The following is a 21606-nucleotide window of genomic DNA, read 5'->3' as shown; positions in this document are numbered from 1 at the left end:
TCTGATACTGATTCAGCAGGTTGCTGATTGATCGCCAATACTGACAGATCAAATTGTCCTGATGGTTGAAATCTCGTAATAAAAGCTTGTTTCAAGCTATTCCAGTCTGACTTGATATCATCACTCAAGGCATGATGCCAATGTTTGGCTGGTCCTTCTAAGAGGAAGTTCAAAATTAAACACGCATTGTCTTGATCAGTACCTTGGAGTTTAACCAAAGTTTCTAGATCTGACCACCAGTTATTTGCATCCTGCTTACCTGAATATTTAGGAAGCTGAATATGTGCCATGGCCACGCTTGTGGTTGAAGCTGTGGAGGAAATACTTTGAGTAGCTGCTGTTGAGGATGTTGTTGATAACGTTGATACGGTTGTTGATACTGACGTAGATGTTGATGTTGATGTTGATGTTGACGTTGACGTTGACGTTGGTACCGTTGATGTTGACGTTGTGTATGTTGTTGGTGATGTTGGTATTGTAGAGGATGGCGTCTTTGATGTAGAGCTGTTGTTGATGATGACTCTGCCTGGTACCTCAGGGTTACAACAAGTCAAGACTAAAAGACCGCAGCCTCATCCTGTTCTCTGTGTTCTGCCTTTCATCAGCACCGGAAACTTTGATCTCCATCAACTGACGTAGCTTGTGTTTGGGACCGTTTTGCCTTGTGTGGGCGTGGCCCCGTTTGCTACGTCACAATAGCCAAGATAGTGGGGGAATTAACTTGGTAGAGCTGATTACTCGGCTGTCACCTTAAAACAGAGAGAAGGCTGCTTGGTTTCCTTTAAGTCTTTATTCGTGGCAGAGTGAAATTTCATATAGAGAGCGATATTTCAACAATATTATCAACAGTTAATGTACAAGTGAACTAATCTACTAACATCTATATAAACACACACATACAATTAACATTCAAGTTGCTTTGCGGCATAATGAATGACATATAACTTATTCTTAAATATTACAAACCATGGTAAATATATAGTTGCTTGCACAGGATATCATATAAGTTAAAGGCAAGGAGAATTTAACAAGAAAATAATGTTATCTTACCCTCAAACAGAGAGAAGGCTGCTGAGTCCCTTTAAGTCTTTATTTGTGGCAGAGTGAAGTATCTGCCACTGGACTCCGTATATATAGGGACCCAGGCCTTCTGTAGAATGCGTTAGTTACCTAATATTGAAACTATGATCTAAATCTGCTACATGCATGGCGTATTAATTACAATTATTCGACAATTGCGGAGCGCACTGACCGCGTAATATCCTTTATAATCCACCTATCTGATACTAAAATGACGATGTGTCGGCCATACACAGGTTATGGGCCGGAAGAGCGAAACCTAGCCATAATCAACTCTAAAATCTCTTCGCTTTCGTGAAGCTACAGTAAGACTGGTCACGCTACAGTAAACACGGGATATTGCTATACCGGGACTCTCAAATTACAAGAAAAACACAGAAATGCGTATACCGTAATTACAGTAGTAATTTAATAGATGCTGAAGTATAGTATAGTTGCACAAAAGTACTTTACATTTAACAAATTTAATAACTCTAATACTTTAATATTTCATAGTACATTATAATTTCTACAAAATCAACAATAACTTATATCTTAAAATATAATGGTAAATACAGAAATACATTCTATAATAAATTTGCGGTTGCACTGGCATACACGTTGTGTTCAAGTCATTCACTCCAAGTGGATCAGGTCACCAACGTGATCTGTGTACTCAACGTCGCCGATGACGTTGTTGACGAGATTGACTTTCAGAGCCTGAAGACGGTTGTCAATCAGCCGGTATCTTCTCTTTCTGGGTGGTGCTGACCAATGGGCTCCAATTCGTTGAATTTGCGACTTCTACGTTGGATTGTTCTCTTTGAAATAGCGTAACAACTTCAAAAATGTTCGGATGGCTCTTCCTGGCAAGTTTGTTGAGTTTGTGATTCCACCCCTTGACGTAATTGTTAGTGCGGTGGATGTGCTTGGACTTGAAAGACTCAACTTCCATCTCATATTGGATAGGTTGGTGGGTATGGTTCACCTGCAATTAAATAATTGCATTTTAACTAATATTAACTATAAACAAATACATACATGTGACAAATACCTGTTGTATCTAAAAATAAATAATAATAATAAGTAAAATAAATAACTGAATAGTTTGCTAAGCAAAGTCTTTTGAGTCTTTGTCTCTAAGATTATTATCACCATTATCATGTGCATTATTTTCTTACCTGCAAAGCCGCTTGAAGAATGCCGTTTTCAGTGATTACCGACGCTCTGCAGGCAGCAACAACGAAACGACTCTCTAGTAAATCTCCTCTCCTCTCCTCTGTTTGTTACAGCAGGGGCGCTAATCTAAACTACGGTAATCCGGTGTTTTTATAGCAATTACTCATTTTCGCCTTCGTAGGACAAATACCCCAACTTAGGTTTTCGCTTTACTGATACCAGAGAAAATTGGATTTTTGCTAACCCGGCATGACACCCATACACAACATGTTATAGCCTGGGGCATAACCCTAGCCTGGCCCCCTGGCTGAGTTAGATTATCCAGAGTCACTGGTTTGTGACGGTCAGTTACGTGCATGGCAACTGACTAACATTATCTACAGAAATATATTTAGGTTTAGCTATTTGTAAGATAAAATATTGAGAAAAATACAAAACATATTATTGAAATATGACCACTATAATTATGGGTTAATTATAGTGATTTTAGGACTATGACAACACAATGGACGAGCAGGGGTGAGACTTCCCTTTGGTCGTTTTCTGGCAATGTTTCAATGATTTGTTTCCGTTGCATTCAGTACCATCTGCGTCGCTGTTGTTAAACATTGAATCTTCCGCACGTAACTCTTGAAACACGAGGTTGATGACTAACAGATCCCGAATACATCCCCACCCCTCCCTGGGAGAAAGGGGAGGTGTGATCCCTGACCTCCAAGTTTCAATGTGCCATGTCCGGAGGTCGAGTGATTATTCACAACTCTTACTGCGCAGTACTTCTCTCGAAACAAGGAAGGAGATTTGACAGTGTTGAAAATAAATCAGCAGATCAGATGAAACATGTCACGAATGGATAGCCTTGCTGTGGCTAAACAATTTGTAATATTTTCGGAAACTTTGATATGTAAACAGCAAATATAATTCAGTTTAATGTAATCTTAAGATGTGAGTTTAATCCTGCTTATCTTGTGGATACCATGAAAATAAATCAAAGTTTATTTTGAGCTGGCATGAATATCATAAAATACTTAGTAAGTCTATCCTCATAATTTTCTCTATTCCACCATGCGTCTGGTCCCATACAAAATATTCTTCATGAATACTGTAAATCGTGAAATGAATGCAATGATGAGTCACCACATTAATGCGAGTGTCCACCCCTGGCCTAAAATACGTCAGGAACTTTATTAGAGTAGCCTTGTACATAGCACCCAGACTGTAAACTCAGAATTCCATAAAGGGGTTCTGGCTGACGTTCGACCGAATAATATCATTTGCTATCTTCACAAACGTAACTTCCATTAGTGTATGTGAAAAGTTCATATGTTCATAGGCTTCTTCACCGAGTGTACACTGTAGTGGACGTTTTCAGTTAAGGATTAGTATTATATCTTGAAATAATTAGAATATTATTGTCATTGTTATTCCTTCAGATTATTACAAACACAACTTATTTTATGTTTCACATTAAACAGTGAGTGAATGAGTGAGTATGGTTTTACGGGCTTCACACATTGTACCCATGTCGGGAATCGAACCCGGGTCTTCAACGTGACGAGCGAACGTTTTAACCACTAGGCTACCCGACCGCCCCACATGAAACAGAGAGAGGTATGGAGATTAAGGAGATTTGGGCATTATTAACATTATTCTTAATTCTTGAGGATATTATGTTTTATTTGTTTGTTGTTTAATGCAGCACTCGGTAACTTAGGGATATTACAACATACACACATGTAAGTTGAGTCTGTATTATTAAATTTGTATTGTTTTGCAGAGACTTGACAAAGTGATAATGAATGTAAAGTCCCTATTCTGAAAAGTAAGCATATAATAGATGTAACTACTAGAAAAAGTGCATAACAAATGATAATCATATGTCACGACTCTTTTGTACGTCGAAGTCCATGATATTTGTGATATTAAGACAGCCTTGTTGGGTGATCCCAATAACTGTCAGGCCTCGGTTTGGGGAATTAGCTATTGGGAGATAGCCTTGAAACAAGAGAGAAGAGAGCTGTGAGGTCCTTAGGTTTATTCAAGCAAGTGTCATATCATTCAAGTTACATCAATTAATATATAATAGTGACGTACAATCATAATAATGATAATAATATGCTAACACATTGTCCATCTAATGAAGGCATAATAATAAAGGCAATGTATTTAATATTGGAGTATGTACGGTAACATTATACAACAGATGTAGTATTTACTAGAATTATAACGTTAATGCTAAATAACATTCCTTAACAGCTAAATTGAGTGGTCATAACATTTTAATAGAGCATGTACGGTAGACTGTGCAAACTGCTAAGATGAGGAACATGACATTCACTTATGAAAAGTCATTAATATTTGTAACTACTTGATCCAAATAAAGATACGAATGTACGCGGTAGAAGATATAGCTCGATTTTAGTTAGTGTAATTATAAGTTTTAGTGGTGATTACTTTGGTGACTACGGTAATGAATCACGGCGGCTATGTTGCTATTGACTACGCGCATTTCCTACATATATACGGAGCTAGACAATAACAGCTCATGGAGTGAATACGGTAATTGTATACTTGAACGGTGCGCGTTTGAATGTACGTCATTATGAAGTATAAGAGATTACTTTAACAGTATTTAAATGACTACGGTAATGAAATTGTGGTATAGGCTGTGTTGTAGCGTATGCAACTATATGAGGGACGGGACTCTTTACAATATATTCAAATACTTACTTAATGAGGATAAAACCTAAGAAATATGGAATGCGTTGTTATAGCCTATTCTGTAAGCGCATACGGAAGGTAAAGCTGCTCATATAACCTTTGATCGGTGGACTGTCGGAAAATATGGAATAACCGACCTACGTATAAAATAAGTCTTGCTTGAAACAGTTGTGTTAACTCTAGGAACCGTTTTGTGACTAAGCTACATGTACGATACGCTACTGCACGGAAATACAAACTGTATAATATTATGCATCTGGCATTTTGAACAGATGATGTTAGACATAGAAGGGGAATATAATCATGGATGTCGAAATATAGGAGAGAACTATTGGTGCCGCATATTAATGACACATAAACTGGAGGAGCCCACGACCATTACACTTCAAACAACACTGGAAAGTGCCTGAGTATTAAACGGTAAATAATATATAATGAACAGTCATTTAGAACTTGTACACAGTAGATTGAGAGTAACAATATGGCAGTACTGATTCAACTTAACTATAACATTTTCCAGACAATAATAACAATGAAATAAGAAGTTTAGTCATAAAATAAGAATATTTAAATGTTTCTAACCTTGAAACAAGAGAGAAGAGAGCTGTGAGGTCCTTAGGTTTATTCAAGCAAGTGTGCTGAGGACCAACACCCAAGGAGTTATATACCCCCACAGCTCTACTCTTATCACATTAACAATTACTTTGAAGTTGTAATTTCGGTCTCTGTTATCTGCCCTGGGCTGTCAAAGTTGACTACACAAAAGCAGGTGGTAATAAAATGGTATCAGTATTGCCTAAGAAGAGTTTATTTTAATTACAGTTTAAGATGGTGGTCAAAACCTGCGCCAGCTGGTAACAAAACATTTATCAAGAGAACAAGGGCCGGGGTGGACGTACGCGCCGACTTTATCTATGATTACGTAATTTAATGTTCGCGTGAATGAGCTTGCCAAGGAGCAGCCGTCATGGTCGACCAGTGGCGATAAAAACGAGAAATACTGGTCTAGCGACTTTCGAATTTTAGAATTTCCTAGTTTAAGTTTAATTTGTTAAAAATATAGAAAGTGTAATGAAATATATGCACTGTAACAATACCCCTGTGCGTTGGGGAGCTTTTGTCCTCAAAAGCCAAAAAAAAGGATTAAATTGAAGCGAATATACATAGATAATCAGAATACAGTGATACAATAGATTACGTTGGACATGAACAAATGTGTGCATGAAGATAGTTTGATAAGTTGAAAACATAAGGCACACGATTTCCATTACAAAGATTCTGAAACATACCTACACATTAAACTACAAGAAAAAATGACAATTTGAAGTAATGAACAAGCATTTCTGTGAAAAGGAACGCGGTTAACATGAACATACATAATATGGTTTGAGGAAAGGTTGTTTTGTGATGAGGGAGTTTTTAGCGTTCCCCAACAATTTGCCCTTACACTGTCAAACATTTGACATCACGCTAGGTCTACGACTTGAAAGTATCCGTGGTGAAATATTAGGATATAGGTGGCAAAGGGGTGCTTAAAGAGTTTGTGAATGTGCGGGAAGTGGGGCACCAGAAGGCGGTTGGATGTGCCAATAGGAAGGACACAGAGTGAGTTGAAGAATTGGAATTGTGGCACACTCAAGTCTTGGAGAAGACAGTTGAGATTTTGAGACAAGGATGAGAAATGCTGCCCAAGGAACAGCCAAGATTCCTAACAGAATGGTAACATTGTAGTCTGTCAAGGTGGTGATGACAACGAGAGATTAACGGTAGTTGACGTGTACGTATCATAGTTAGGGATTGGAGGCAAAGCAAGGTCACTCAGGACAGGAGGCACGAATATCAGCCGAACTCAAGGATAGTGGCTCTCCATGATGGACCAAAGACAAAAAGAAACCAAGGTACAAGTCAGATGGGATGACCATTGATGCAGGAAAGTTGTGGCCACAACATTTCACTGCGTAGCACTTATAGAACACAAGGCAATTTGATTACCTGTAGGGGGTGGTCAGAGCTCATCTACCTTGACAAATGTTGACTTGTTGCCAGGAGGAATAGCATGGAAGGTCACGACCTATGATTTTGCAAAATATCTGTGTTTCCGTTTCCGTCTGTGACCAGATCCTGTTCTAAATGTATGGTAATCACTTATCATTTCCGCACTAAGGTTGGAGGCAGGTTCCCAGGTGCGTTGGGGGTAACCTTCCCATTCAATTAGGTAATGAGTTACTCCTGACTTCTTTTTAGCTTTGTGTATGCGTTTTACAGCATAAAGTTGATCATCTGGTTGGGCAGATGATGTTGGACTCTGTGGAATATTGTCAGAGTTATCAGACGAGTGGTGAGGTAGCATAATGGGATGCTCTGCGGAAGTGTGCTGTGTTGTGGTAGGATTGTCAGGATGGGAGGATGTTGACTGAGTTGGAGTTGATTGATGCTGAGCTGTTTGTAAGGCTTCTCTACGAGGATTGTCGGGCTGGGAGGCCGTGGACTGAGTGGGTGTTGCTAGATGCTGAGCTGGTTGTGCAGGTTGTCTTCGAGGGGTTGGAGGTGTGTAAGTTTTAAGTCTGTTGGCATCAATGAAGGATTTATGTTCTTTGTTTGTGTTAGTGTTCAGTAGTTTGAATGTATGGTTTAGACCGATGCGAATGATTCTGTAAGGTCCTATCCATTTCTTTGACAGTTTGGGGGAAAGGCCAGTTTTGACAGTTTGATCAGTCATGAGAACCTGATCACCAACTGCAAATGAAGGTTCCTTGGCTCTGATATCCTGAAGATTCTTGCTTTTATCCTGAGCAGCAGACATGTTGTCCTTTGCAAGGGATTTTGCCACATTCAGATTTTTCAAGAGATCTTGAAGATGACCCTGTGCATCTTTGCCGAGGGTAGATTTAGGCAGCAAGGTTGTGTCAAAAGGAAGATTCATTTCCTTTCCAAACAGAGGTAGTGTGGTGAATATCCTGTAGATTGACAAGGTACATTGCGCATGGCCATCATAACACATGGAATGAGTTTGGCCCAATTGGTCTGATCAGGTCAGCATATGTTCGGAGAGCCTGCTCTATGACACTGTTCCTCCTTTCACACATCCCATTAGTCTGGGGGTGGTAGGACGAAGTGTAGTAGTGCTTGATATCGAGGAGTTCACAGAGAGCATTTACCAGCTTGGAAGTGAACTGCCTACCTCTGTCAGTAAGAAGTGTACGGGGAGCACCAAACCGTGAGAAAACCTCAGTGAACAGGATTGATGCAACCTCAGAGGCTTCTTGGGTGCGCATAGGGAAACCTTCTGTCCAGCGTGAGAAGGAATCAACTGCAAGGAGAACATACTTATAACCTTCCTTAGTCTCAGGCAATGGCCCGAGGATGTCAACATGGAGACGAGAGAATGTGTCCTCAATAGGCATGGGCACCATTGGTGCTGGCTTGGCATTTGTCCTTCTTTTGGAGCGTTTGCAGTCATCACAGGACTTGACATAATTCTCAATATCCTGGTATAATCCTGGCCAGTAATACTTTGTGAGTATTGTCTGACGAGTGGCATCTCGTCCAAAGTGGCAACCACCAGCTTTGGAATCATGGTAGGCAAAAAGAAGCTCTTTGTGACAGCAGACAGGGACAGCTAGCTGTGTTACCATAGGAGGGCGATTGTTTTTCTGACCTTGATGCTTTGCATGATAGAAGTGGTACAGAATACCATCACGTATGTCATACTCTTGAGCAAGGCCAGTTAGACCCTTGACTTGAACATCTGTATAGGTGGAAGGAATTTCACCTTTTTCAATGTAGTCCATGATTGGGCGAAGGTCAGGGGATTTACGTTGCTTTTCTGCCAAGTCTTTATCATCAAGGTCAGTTCCTATAGCAAAGACCATAGGGCCTGAAGGAGGATCGTGAGGACCCGACTTGTAGAGAAAGTCTACAGATATAGAGGATGTTATGTCATCTCTACTGATATCTTCTGATGAGACACTGTGTGAGTCAAGAGTGTCATTGTCAATTTTTGTATGCTTTGGAAAGTTGTTTTGTGGAGATGAGCATGATTTGGTTGAAGAGGAAGAAGACCTCAGTTGGCTGGAGGGACGAGACATGAATGGTAGTTTGGTGTGGACACTGTTGTTGGAGGATTTTGTAGCAGTGGTGACCGACTTGTTTGTCTTCTTGTAAGTAGGTGGCATTGGACTTGGATGAGCATGGCTGGCTGGTTTGTGAGATAAGGCTGTTGAGGGTGTAGACCTCATATTGCCTGCTTTTGAATAAGCATATTGGCGAGTGAAGGAAGTCGAAGGTGTAGACCTCTTGTTGGCTGAGTGAGAATTAGCATGTTGGAGAGAAGAGGCAGTCGAGGGTGTAGGCCTCATGTTGCCTGTATTGGGATTGGCGTAATGGCAAGAATGAGCAGTCGAGGGTGTAGACCTCTTGTTGTCTGCATTGGGATTGGCATAATGGGAAGAATGGGCAGTCGAGGGTGTAGACCTCTTGTTGCCTGTATTGGCATTGGCGTAATGTTGAGAAGTGGCAGTCGAGGGTGTAGACCTCTTGTTGCCTGTATTGGGATTGGCATAATGGAGAGAAGAGGCAGTCGAGGGTGTAGACCTCTTGTTGCCTGCATTGGGATTGGCATAATGGGGAGAAGTGGCAGTCGAGGGTGTAGACCTCTTGTTGCCTGTATTGGGATTGGCATAATGGTGAGAAGTGGCAGCCTTACGTTCTTCCTCGCGACAACGTTCATGGCGGACAGTTCCAGCAGTACAACGCTCGACCGCATATTGCACGTGTTTGTAAGGACCTCTTACAGCACAACAACATCCAGACATTACCTTGGCCAGCCCGGTCACCAGATTTGTCCCCGATGGAGCATCTGTGGGACGACTTGGATCGACGCGTTCGCGGAAGGAATCCACCGCCCCAAACACTTCCGGCGCTTCTTGATGCACTTCAGCATGAATGGCAGCACATCCAACAGCGTGTTATTGACAACTTGATTGCATCTATGGGTCAACGGTCTCAAGCGGTGATTGATGCACGTAGTGGGCACAACCGATAGTAACATTTTCTGTACCCCTGTGACATTATCTGTATCGTGTACATGTGTCTGTCTAGGTGACACGATTAATGTTTTGAACATTGTGTACATTGATCTTCAAACAGTGTTTCAATTATTGGTTCTGTGTCCTATTTTGAAACAATCGCATTATATTACATTTTGAAAGTCAGTGTCAAGTTTCTTTTTTTAAGAGTATATTTTGTAAAACAATAATGTATACGGTTTCACTTAAAGTATCACCACAACTTAACATCTAAACATCCAGTCGTCTAGGGCGCAACGATTCGCTGTGCAGTGTTGCGTCCCTTGGGCACGCCAGAAACCTATGATTATGGGTTCAAATCCCGATTCGCCCCGATTATGTTCCTAGGTTTCAACGAAGTGGTAAACGTCTGAGACCTGCATCACTTCGGGCATAGCTCCCACATTCAGCTGACACGCCGTGATATAACTGGAATACTGTTAAAAGTGGCGTTAAACCCAACTCACTCACTCATGTGGAGAGCTACTGAAGTGCAGTACAAGAAAGGATGCAGAGCGCGATGTACATGTGTTGTTGCAGGGCTTGCACATGAGGCGACAGTTGCAACCAAACTTAGATGACAGAAATACGTGTCGTTCAGTGTACAACTCTGGATGAAAGGTTTGATCATTGTGGTTGTATTCTTTATGCGCTACATGGCCACCATGCACTGTTTATAACACGTGGAACTCGTAGGATGGGATAATCTTTGTTATGAATATACTGTGAATTATGGCAGATGTGGATGTGTTGAATGTGACAAGGGCTTGGCATAATTTTACTTTGTGCAACCGACACTCTATTTATATCTACTTTGTGTATTAAGTTGCAGTGTTCCAAGGTAGGTCTCATTGCTGTATTGTATTTGGCGGCAATTTCAAACTTTGTATATTCAACCATTTCTGGATGGACAATTATTTAAAATTCCGACACTGCTTTGGCAGAGATTTCTTATGAATATTGAAAAGTTTATCGATATATTTATATCATCTATGAAATACCCATTTTGCACCGTTTGCGTATCTATATTTTGTTTCTAATGTTTTAACTCATGGATGGAGTTTAGGGGATTTATCACAGATTTTGCATAAATACAGTTAAGGTCAGTATTGGTATATGATCCCATTCATGGAGCAGGATGACATGTCATTTCAATTAATAGATGTTTAATGTTGGTAAATTGCAACAGTAGGTACAGTCTTATTAATTGTTAAATGTCCTTGGTGGGATAGGTTTTCAAATAGGCTTAATCTGTTCACCAATCCGATATCCATTTTTGAAAATATATATTGATTTAGTCATAAACATGGAAAGAATCTAATCCGCGGATATTCCATCATCAAAGTTTAAAAAAACCCTCTTCATGATAAATATAACTTTATTCGTGTCGGTTATTTTCAGGATGTTAAACAAATACTACCCTGTCTATTCGTTCCCTTTGTTGCAATACGCTTTCGTTCAGTGAGTGTACCCGTGATATAATTTCACATTGTGATTTTAAAGATTCATACCCGTATTGTAGATGATTGTGAAGGCAATATAGATCCATATCCGTAAAAGGTACCTGAAATAGAAGTGTAATGAAATAAATCTATTTTGTCTATATTATAACCTTTATATATCTAGAAACGATTGCATAAATGCAGCCAAAATGTGTGAATGAGTCCAAGTCCGTGCATTTCGGAGATTTTGATTTTCGCTTTTTCTGTAAAAAACTTGTGTTGATACCACAAATTCAGGAAGGATGCACACGGTATAAAAGGTGAGCACATCGATGGGAACGTGTCACATTTGAAAAAAGAACGCTCTGATTAACTGCAGATGAAACGTAGATAACAATAATTATTGGTATGGCAACTTAATGGGCGCGACACACGACAAACGGTTGGGTTGCAACCGGATGACAGTGGCTCGACTTCTCCAGGGGTAAAACCAGACAGGACACACAAGGGACAGGCCTAAGATCTAGAGTGACAGACCACGCGTCACAAACCCCCACGAGGACTGCTATCTGCGTACATTACATCTGCGCAACATTGACAGTGACTTCATCGCATTAGGTCGTCGTATCAGCCCCTTCATCGTGGTCATCATAGGTGGCAATTTGAACGCAATGATATTGAATATGTAAAGTCTCTTTCTGGCTCTCCCTTTATTATTGTGATCCTCATAAAAAATAAGTTGACATCCATGCATTTTCATGCATACTGACATCATGGAACAATGTAACAATTTGAACATGCCAGCTAGCAGAATGTCAAAAAATCTGTTAAAATAATTATGCCCCTGACTTGAAGTATAACAAAGGACTGTTCATCTTAATTCACGGATTCGGTGATGGTGCCTTCCCTTTAAAAATTGTCCAAAACAAAGACTGTGTGGCGGGCGCGTTGTTGGTCAAGTACGTCAGGGTACGACAGTGCTGTAGTCGATGTCATTCCTAAATTTCACTCACGTACATTGTTGGAGATATCAAGCTTGGCTTTTACTGTCCATGTGATCGTTCTCTTATATGTGAAAAAAAGAAACATGGTTCTCTTTAGGATCGTTAAAGACCACTGATACTTTGATAGGTGAGGTGAAGTGAAATGGAGTTTCGCGTCGCGTCCAAGATTATTGCAATGCCTTCTAAATGCCTATGAAAGAAGTTAAGATTATTGCACTTATATATATAGCGACGTGCATGCACGTCTGTGTGTGGCCGCTTGTACTAGTTCGGACTGATGGCGATTTATAGTGCTAGATATCATGCCGCAGTTTAACATGAATACCCCGCACAGACACAGTATACTGACTCCGAGCCGACCAGTCTCCTTAATGCCGAGCGCCAGTCAGGGTAACAACAAGTACCATCTTTAAACGTCTTTTGGTATGACGCGGCCGGGGATCGAACCCCGGATCTTCCGCTCTCCGGATGGACGGTCTATTTGATAAGTGATCTTTCCCCCCCTGACCTACATATAACTTATTATTCCAAACATTTGCACGGCCGCAAAATAAAATGTAATATTGTTGCTAGATACCAGAGTCCAGGAATATAATATTATTATATTTGTGTGTATTTGCACGGTAAGGGTACATTATTATTTTCCGACAATCATAGTATGTGTTATATTTAATATATTGTTCAGTAAAACAGGGTCTTGATTATGTTTTTAGAGAAAGAGAAATTCCCGCCCCTCCTCGCCCCCTGAAAATCAAATGTTTGCTCCCTTATGACCCAAAGTATATAAATCTTGTCTTGGCCTCAGACGTAATGCGTCAAATGTTGCCGTCAGGGGAGACGCGGAATAGATGTCATTTGTCACAAAACAACGCATAGAAGTATTTCGCTTATGCTTCCGCCTTAACAGTATGGAAATAACAAGACTGTCCCGTGTCATTCATGCTCCGTCAAGACGTCGATCATGGCAAAAGGAAGTTTACAAGGGTGAAAATTATTTGATCAAATGTACCAAAGGCGCTTGACACTCATTTAATCCTGTGTGCGCTTTTCTCCAAGTATGTTCATATGCTTGGGACTAGTTGTATTTGTGATAAATATTTTGATATTATACTTGTAATGTTTATGTTTATTGTCGGTGAAGATGAATGCTCTTCTGTCTGTGTGTGTGTGTGTGTGTGTGTGTGTGTGTGTGTGTGTGTGTGTGTGTGTGTGTGTGTGTGTGTGTGTGTGTGTGTGTGTGTGTGTGTGTGTGTGTGTGTGCCTCTGTGTGTGTGTGTGTGTGCGTGCGTGTGTGTGTGTGTATGTGTGTTGGGGCCGTTGAGAGAGAGTTCATCTTATTGGGTATGAATGTATGTATGCATGGATGTATGTGCGTGCGTGCGTGCGTGCGTGCGTGTGTATGTGTGTTGGGGCCGTTGAGAGAGAGTTCATCTCATTAGGTATGAATGTATGTATGTGCGTGCGTGCGTGCGTGCGTGCATGCGTTTTAACCTAAATTTAAACATTGTCTCTCTGTTTTAGACAGATGTTTGATAGTAAAAGCAGGTCATTATTGAAATCAGAATTTCGGATGCCTGTGCTTTTGCACCCTTGGAACGTACTGTATTATGTAAGTTTCCGTAAATGTTACAGACAAGTTAAGAACTTTCGGTTACTTTATTTTTCGTTTGAATACATAGAATATAATGAAAAAAACCCGGTATCATCGTATATCAATGCTTTTTCGGCCATAAACATTACAAACGATGTTCCCGAGAGTTATTCGGAATAGCACGACATAGGTGTTCATCAAGAGGAGATGACAACACAAACTATCGATCTGGAATAAGTGTGCGGAACCACAGAAACTCGTCTTCAATACGAATATGATTCACCTTGAAGGGTTAGATGTATACATTAGTTGTTTGTCCCTGTAATCATTTGGTACTATTACAACTACAACTACAACAAAACACTTACATTTTATGCAACCGCTTCTTTCTGTGGACGCAATCGATCTGAGGTTAAACGGGAAATAATCATTTGACCGTCTATTTGCTGACATGAAACCGAATGCGTGTACATTTCCGTGTATTTGCTTCTTGTTTATGCTTCCCCATCATCGATTGTTTAATTATTGTTTCAGTCCGTACATGTTTGTACGTACAGTCCCTAAGCCAAAACACTACTCACAATTTTATAATCGTAAAGAAGCATTATGACGAGATGTATAACATCTGTTTTGACTCAGCTACGTACGAGTGTGACATTTGACAAACTAATGACTATATCAAACAATTTCCGAAATACTAGTCTATAAAAGACCTTTTCGAATTACCTACATGCTTTGTGTCTTTTGAATGTGGAACCAATACATTTTTCTTGCTTACAGCGTACAACTGTTGACATGGAATTATATCAACTGCTTGCAATAACCATATGCATGTGCCTACAACGTGAGTATGTTTGAACGTATTGTTCAGCTCTCCACGAAATATATACACTTAACTCAGAACGATAGATGGGGGTGGGTTTGTATGAGATTATTTCAAGTTATTATAAGGATGTGTCTTAAAGGAATCTAAATTATTCTTAGATAAATATTAACAAATGCTTTTTGATTTAATCTTTATAATGCCCAAATGGAAAAAGCAAGTGGTACGTGTAACTTGTACGGCGCTCCGAGGCGCCAAACTTTGCTGTAGAGGCGTACAGGGTAGTCATTCATCGTATTCACCGTTTCGCATGCATAGTGTAAAAAATAGTAACTATGTTTTTGCATTAAATATTTCAAGCACAAATGGCTAAAAAGTTTTTCTATGAAAAAACTATATACACATTAATGTGCTATGGTATTTAATTGCCCTTTTCCCCATGTGAAAGTTTGTATCTGTGACGATTTGACTTTCAAGTCATATATGCAATATATTGACTTAGATTACGTCGATAGAACACTCCCTTGTCGAGTCACACTGTGATTACTAAATCATAGCAGCAGACTTCCTTCCGTAAGAGCACATGATGTTTCACATCAAGTTATAACTTTGTAATAGGACTAATTGGACTTTTTGGATATGGAGACGAGTTCAGGTGGGGATTCATGACCTTTAATGTTTATGTAGTACATGTACATGTATATCAGGGTATAGTAGATTGGTGTATTCATGCTATATCTAATCCAACTTTCATATTTCTTTTTCTAGGTATCGCCATTGTTGATTGTACAGCCTATCTCTGCCTGTCTATATCTCAGTCCGGGACATGTGAGGAATGTTATATTGGAAGGTATGGTGATTACTGTGACAAGATGTGTCAACACTGTGACACGGGTGGATGTAGCAAAACAACAGGAGTTTGTCTTCAGTGTCAAGCTGGCTATTACTCTACAAACTGTTCACGGACATGTCCACCTCAGTGTAGAGAGAGCTATAGTGACCGTGTCTACTGTGACCGTACAACAGGGAATTGTCTGGACGGCTGTAAACCCACATTGTGGGGAGATAAATGTGAACACAAGTGTGGAAAACAGTGTACAGATTCACAGTGTTTCTTTTACGATGGTTCATGTGCTTTTGGTTGCAAGGACGGGTTTACCGGGACTCATTGTGACAAAACCTGTTCAGTGGGATGTTTCCACGGCACCTGCAGTCAGCTGGCGGGTGTGTGCCTACATGGATGTAAAACTGGCTATTATGGGCGCTCCTGTGATAGAAACTGCACTGATAAATGCCTTGACAAAGATTGCAGTACAGAGATTGACGGAGACACTCCTCGCTGTACCCACGGCTGTGTACATGGCTGGAAGCCTCCTCTCTGCCATATCCCTTGCCTACCCAACTGTTTATCGTGCACTGAAGCTGAGGTGTGTACATCGTGCAAGGCAGGGTTCACAGGAACTAGCTGTGAGAAGAAGAAATGCAACTGTCTTGGTTCCGGTTGTAGCGATGACAGAATTTGCGATGGATGTCCTCATGGGTGGTGGGGACAGACCTGTGAGCTGGCCTGCTCTCAAAACTGCCTCAAATGTCAACAGAAGGGTGGCAAGTGTACAACATGTCGCCAAGGGTTCACATATGATGGAAGAAGTCAATGCACCTCCATGATCGATGGTAACGGAACCTCTCAATGTATGTGATATGCTAGTATTTGTAGTATACATCGTTTAACATGTAACACGTACAATGGAAATTAATCATAGTAATTACAGGACTTGTTGGTACAATTTCTGTTATTGGACAAAATAACGTGAAAATGTTCCATTATATTAAAAACGTGATGATATCCGGAGACATTTAATCGCTTAACATCGAATATATACAAAAATACTAACTTATTGGGATCTAGTAGTTTTTTTTAATACACCTAATGAGTATTTTTTACAAAGGGTAGGGTATTAGTAGGTATTTCAGTTTATTGAAGTTTGAAAGATTAAACTATATTCATAATCAAAATGTCACGCACCCAAATACATTTTATTTGTACTGAAACCTCACAAATACAACACCTATGATCAATATCATTATGGCCGTGAAAGACCACAATCACGTGATTGTTTGAGGGTTGAAAATCTATCTACTTGTAGAAGACATAAGCTGAAACAGACAAACAAGTGAGATTTATTTCCTTATTATGTTACTGTTTTTCATACATCCACAGTCACCGACGTCCCAACTCAAAGGCAAGAATCACATGTTACCATTGTGATTATTTCAACCATAGCCTGTCTAATCGCAGTTTTAATCGGGGTCTCTATCAGGTTAGTTGTTGTTTATTTTCTTTAACTGACTAACACGTATTCCAGTTTTCTTCTATGGCATAAAGACTAAGCGTTTATAAATTAAAGATCTTTATACGCCTTGAAATGTGTTTTGAAACCGATGGAGTGACCAGAAATTCACCATACATATTAAAAACCTTCCGGGCTTATGAACCATTGAGATTGGGGTACGCACTTGTATATGTGTTTGTGTCACTCTGCAGTGTAAAGTTTATACAGGATGCTGAAGGTTACTTTTATTTAATTATCATAACACTTCACAATTAACACGACATAGTGACAAAAGTTGGTTGATCTGTCAAACTCGGTGTTGCAGATTCCGGGGACGCATCCTGTCATCGTGCATCAAACACGCCCCGGATGAAAACGCTCCTGATAATGAGGTATAGTAATGTTTAATCATCTGAATAATAGTTCCTTCTGACGCTGTGTAATGAGAACGTACAGATATGGTCTATTTATTTATTCGTAAAATAAATCTGTCGAATTCCCAGGTACGGCAGTAAAGTGGTTCACGGGACTCCTGTAGTTGTCGTCACTTCATGACGAAACAATGACATGCGAGGTTAAACTGTAACTCATTCACTCACACCTAATATTGTAAAGACAAAAACACAAAGACACATTCACAAATTGACGAACATGGTTACGAGCTAGTCATCAAAATATAATCTTACTTTTGTGATATACCACGATATTGATTTGTAACAAAATCTAAATGCTAAAAACTTGCATTCTATTGGTGTTACGCATTAATAACGTTTTTAATTGTAAGCAAATTATCAATGTATTCACAAGCAGGAACGTATGACAATAAATGCATCAATCGGTCAACTGAGGTTATGTCAATAGTTCGTTTTTTGTCATTTGCCGACCTCAATAATCGGAAAAATATGTCTGTCTGTCCGTATGCGTGCGCGCGTGTGTGTATGCGTATGCGCGTCTGTGTACGTGCCTGCATTGATAATCACAGTCACTGTTGGTAGAATTTGGAATGATTGTAAAATTAATTATACGTTTAATGAGTTCATTTAAGATAATCACAAAAGAGTCTTGAGACCAGTACCCAATATATCTAAGGATGTGTGTTTTTTGTCATTGTAGTAGTTGTGTTCATGTCATGAAACGACACACTACCAGATAAGATACATTGCCGTTTACAAAAAAGGAAAATGGTAATACCAGGGAGGCCAAAGTGTTTTGGTTCTCTATACAAAATGCCATGAATCAAGTGTTCGCGTATAACTAAGATGCGGACGATTTTTTTAAGCTTGACGCAAATCACCATATAAACAATCGTATTTAAATAAGTGACATAGCACTAACTCCCATTCGGCTTTGTTGTAAGCAAAATGCGACGTATCGTAAAATGAGAGTTTGATAATAAACGCCGTTTTTTAACGATCTGACTTTACTCTGTGATTTTCGGCGACACTGCTTCATATCGGCAATAGGTTGATTTAGAATATAAATTATATCGGCCATTTGCTACGTTGCCTTGTAACATCGATGTTCAAATCTCCAGAAATGACGTCTTAATAGAACAATGTTTTATCGTGAAACAAGCCAAGCTTCGTTCTTCTTTGTTCTTTGCGATTTGTGGCGTTACTATCTTATGCATAAATATAAATCATTGCATCAGCAAAATCCTACAAGCAGAAATCCTTAAACAGTCCATTTTCCATATGTTGTAGGAGCCGGAATCGTCAACAACCGACTTGCTCGCATAAGATCGCGAGCAACAAGAAGATGTATCGTTGGGTAATGTGTGTTAATCATTTCCAGCTTTGGCATTAGAAGGTCTATCTTGAGACAATCGAGAGTTCTAATATGTCAGGGTCGATCGACCAACATTCTAGTATATACTTTTAATTTAAGCTCTTTTTATCAGCACAAACATGTGATTTTGATATATCTCAGAATTGTGCAAAATTGACAAGTGTATCGTATATCATGTGTGATATTTCTTACACTTTAATTCCCAATGGCCATAGTAACACTTATTGTATTGCATAAAGACCCCTTTGTGGAGACCTTTAGAGTAAAACATGCGACTTAATGAAAGTACTTGACATCACATGGTTATATTTACTGTAGGTATCATGCTTTAGATCTGGAAGTTCATGTATTAGCTTTCTGCGTCTATTTAATGTTGCAATCTGTGTGTATCCTGTATTACGACAACGGGATCAGGTGGTCAGGCTCGCTGACTTGGTCGATGCATGTCATCAATCCCAATTGCGTGGATCGATGCTGATGATATTAATCACTGGATTGACTGGTCCAGACTCGATTATTTTTAGATCGCCGTCATATAGCTGGAATATTGCCGAGTGCGGCGTTAAACAACAAAGCAGCCAACCAACCAAATCTTGTTTCCGGATAATTCCGTATGTTCTGTAGACCCAAGTCCTTCGAGGCAGCTGAAGTTTCGGTGTATACAGTAACCAAAAATATTAATCTGGATACACACAGATTTCAACATGAAAATGACGCACAAAGCTAATACATGAACGGAAACAAGAGATATATTGATATTTGAAATATGAGTACAACACTACACATAACGAATGCGTGTAGTTTGTACAACACCAATACTCGCTGTAAGTAATCAGTGTATGTTAACAACACATCTACATATACTGGTTCAGCGTGTACTTGTTGCTATATTTATCGACAAGAATCATCTGTCTATGGTACTCTAGTTTTTATTATATAACACAAATACTGAAAACAATCAAATTTACATTTACATACTGCACTGATTCCAGATTCCGGATTTTGTATCTACAAGCAAACTATTGTCAGATGTATCTCAAAACGAACGACTGCGCATAACATACATGAAATAATAAACCTTTAATAAACGTTTGATTTAACAGAAATATGGAAATAAGACTTATCCGAGCGAGGCTTTACACTCTTAGCAAACCCACATGTTACCATATGCAAGTCCATGAGGTAAGTGCCAGTTCATGTCAGTAGACGTCCATTAATATATCGATCGATCTACGTATGTACAACTGCAGTGTTCGTGTTCCCTTCGCATAACATATATATGCACGTTTGGATGATACGCTGTCGAATTGTACAAGTGAAAGGGAGAAATACTCAGCATATATGATCAACTATTCTTTACATGTGTGACCACTCACAAAACATACTCTTGGGGAGCATATTACGTCTTTTTTTAATTTTACATGAACATATTTGAAGATGGAATTACAATATGTTGTATGCATGCCGTAATTTAACATAGTATTTTAGATCTTCTACATATTCAATGAGTATGATCAACTTAATGACGGGTACTACAGTGTACTTACATCTATAAAAGTATCCTTTCTAGAAGTGAGTGTATGTCAGGGTATCCATATCCATTGTTTGTAAAACATGCCAATAAGCAGGTATCGACCTGCTGTCCTGTTGTACCCTATGTTACCGTCACTGTTGTAATTCCTGATTCTTTATCAGTAGGATTGTTCACCAAAACAAAAACATCGCTGGTGCAAATTATCCAATTAATTTGCTTTTTTATTGGTTTTATTTTCAGTTATGTGATTCTTCTGTGACATTTTTGGTTGATGTATATAGATTTTGTTTATGTTTCGAAAGTTCATTTTTTGTTTGACATATTTTGTCTGTGAGTGTGGTGACATTCTTTCTCTCTGTAGTTTTCATTCATTTTTCTGTTATCAGGTTTTGGTTATATCTGGTGCATTTCTGCATTGCAAATCTATACTTCGTGCGCAACCCCCCTGTCAGCCTTTGTAAAAAAAAAACATATTCTGTAAAGTGAGTGAGTGAGTATGGTTTTACGCCGCTTTTAGCAATATTCCAGCAATATCACGGCGGGGGACACCAGGAATGGGCTTCACACATTTTACCCATGTCGGGAATCGAACCCGGGTGTTCGGCGTGATCAGCCCTCATACCTATGCATTGACAAATTTTTAACTGCCTCAGTCACGGGTCCAAATATAATCAATCGAAATAATAAACCCTGTGCTCCTAAACCTACCAGTACTTACTCGCTTGTAAACATCCACATTTAGACATGAGCATGTTCTACTATTTCAAGACATACGGTCGTCGATATGTTGCCGCCCCTATTCTGTAAAGAGAGATGTCGGTTGCGATAGATGGGGTTATTAGCGTCCAGTCTTTACAGCAAAGTATCTTGCAAATTGAACAGGTCCTTGCTGTTTCTTTCTTCCTGTTGTATCTATAGTGAGTGAGTGAGTTGGGTTTAACGCCGCTTTGAACAGTATTCCTGTTTTAACGGCGTGTCAGTTTAATGTGAGAGGAAAGCCCGAAGTGATGCAGGTCTCAGGCGTTTACCACTTCGGTGAAACACACGCACGGGTATGGTGCTGACA

General features: G+C 39.6%; 1 protein-coding gene across 2 annotated transcripts; it reads left to right on the top strand.

The window, feature by feature from the left end:
* Window positions 1-14739: 14739 nt before the first annotated feature.
* On the top strand, window positions 14740-21077 carry LOC124136222 (multiple epidermal growth factor-like domains protein 10). 2 transcript variants are annotated; one of them, XM_048399592.1, is made up of 5 exons: window positions 14740-14906; window positions 15654-16577; window positions 17107-17206; window positions 17544-17610; window positions 18922-21077. In XM_048399592.1, exons 1-5 carry the CDS (start codon window positions 14858-14860, stop codon window positions 18955-18957), a joined length of 1176 nt encoding a protein of 391 aa, XP_048255549.1. In that variant the 5' UTR covers window positions 14740-14857; the 3' UTR covers window positions 18958-21077. The 2 variants fall into 2 exon arrangements, with proteins under 2 accessions (XP_048255549.1, XP_048255548.1); XM_048399591.1 differs by lacking the exon at window positions 14740-14906 and having other exon boundaries at window positions 15297-16577.
* The last annotated feature ends 529 nt before the right edge of the window (window positions 21078-21606 follow it).

Source organism: Haliotis rufescens, unplaced genomic scaffold (genome assembly GCF_023055435.1).
Source record: "Haliotis rufescens isolate VD_foot unplaced genomic scaffold, xgHalRufe1.0.p SCAF_2, whole genome shotgun sequence".
NCBI classification, from domain to species: domain Eukaryota; kingdom Metazoa; phylum Mollusca; class Gastropoda; order Lepetellida; family Haliotidae; genus Haliotis; species Haliotis rufescens.
This window is presented reverse-complemented; position numbering and strand designations above follow the sequence as displayed.

Coding starts and splice junctions, on each gene's coding strand:
- LOC124136222 (XM_048399591.1), top strand. CDS start 15,551: ATGACCTTTAATGTTTATGTAGTACATGTACATGTATATCAGGGTATA. Junction 16,578..17,106: donor TGGTAACGGAACCTCTCAAT/GTATGTGATATG, acceptor ATACATCCACAG/TCACCGACGTCCCAACTCAA. Junction 17,207..17,543: donor TTAATCGGGGTCTCTATCAG/GTTAGTTGTTGT, acceptor TCGGTGTTGCAG/ATTCCGGGGACGCATCCTGT.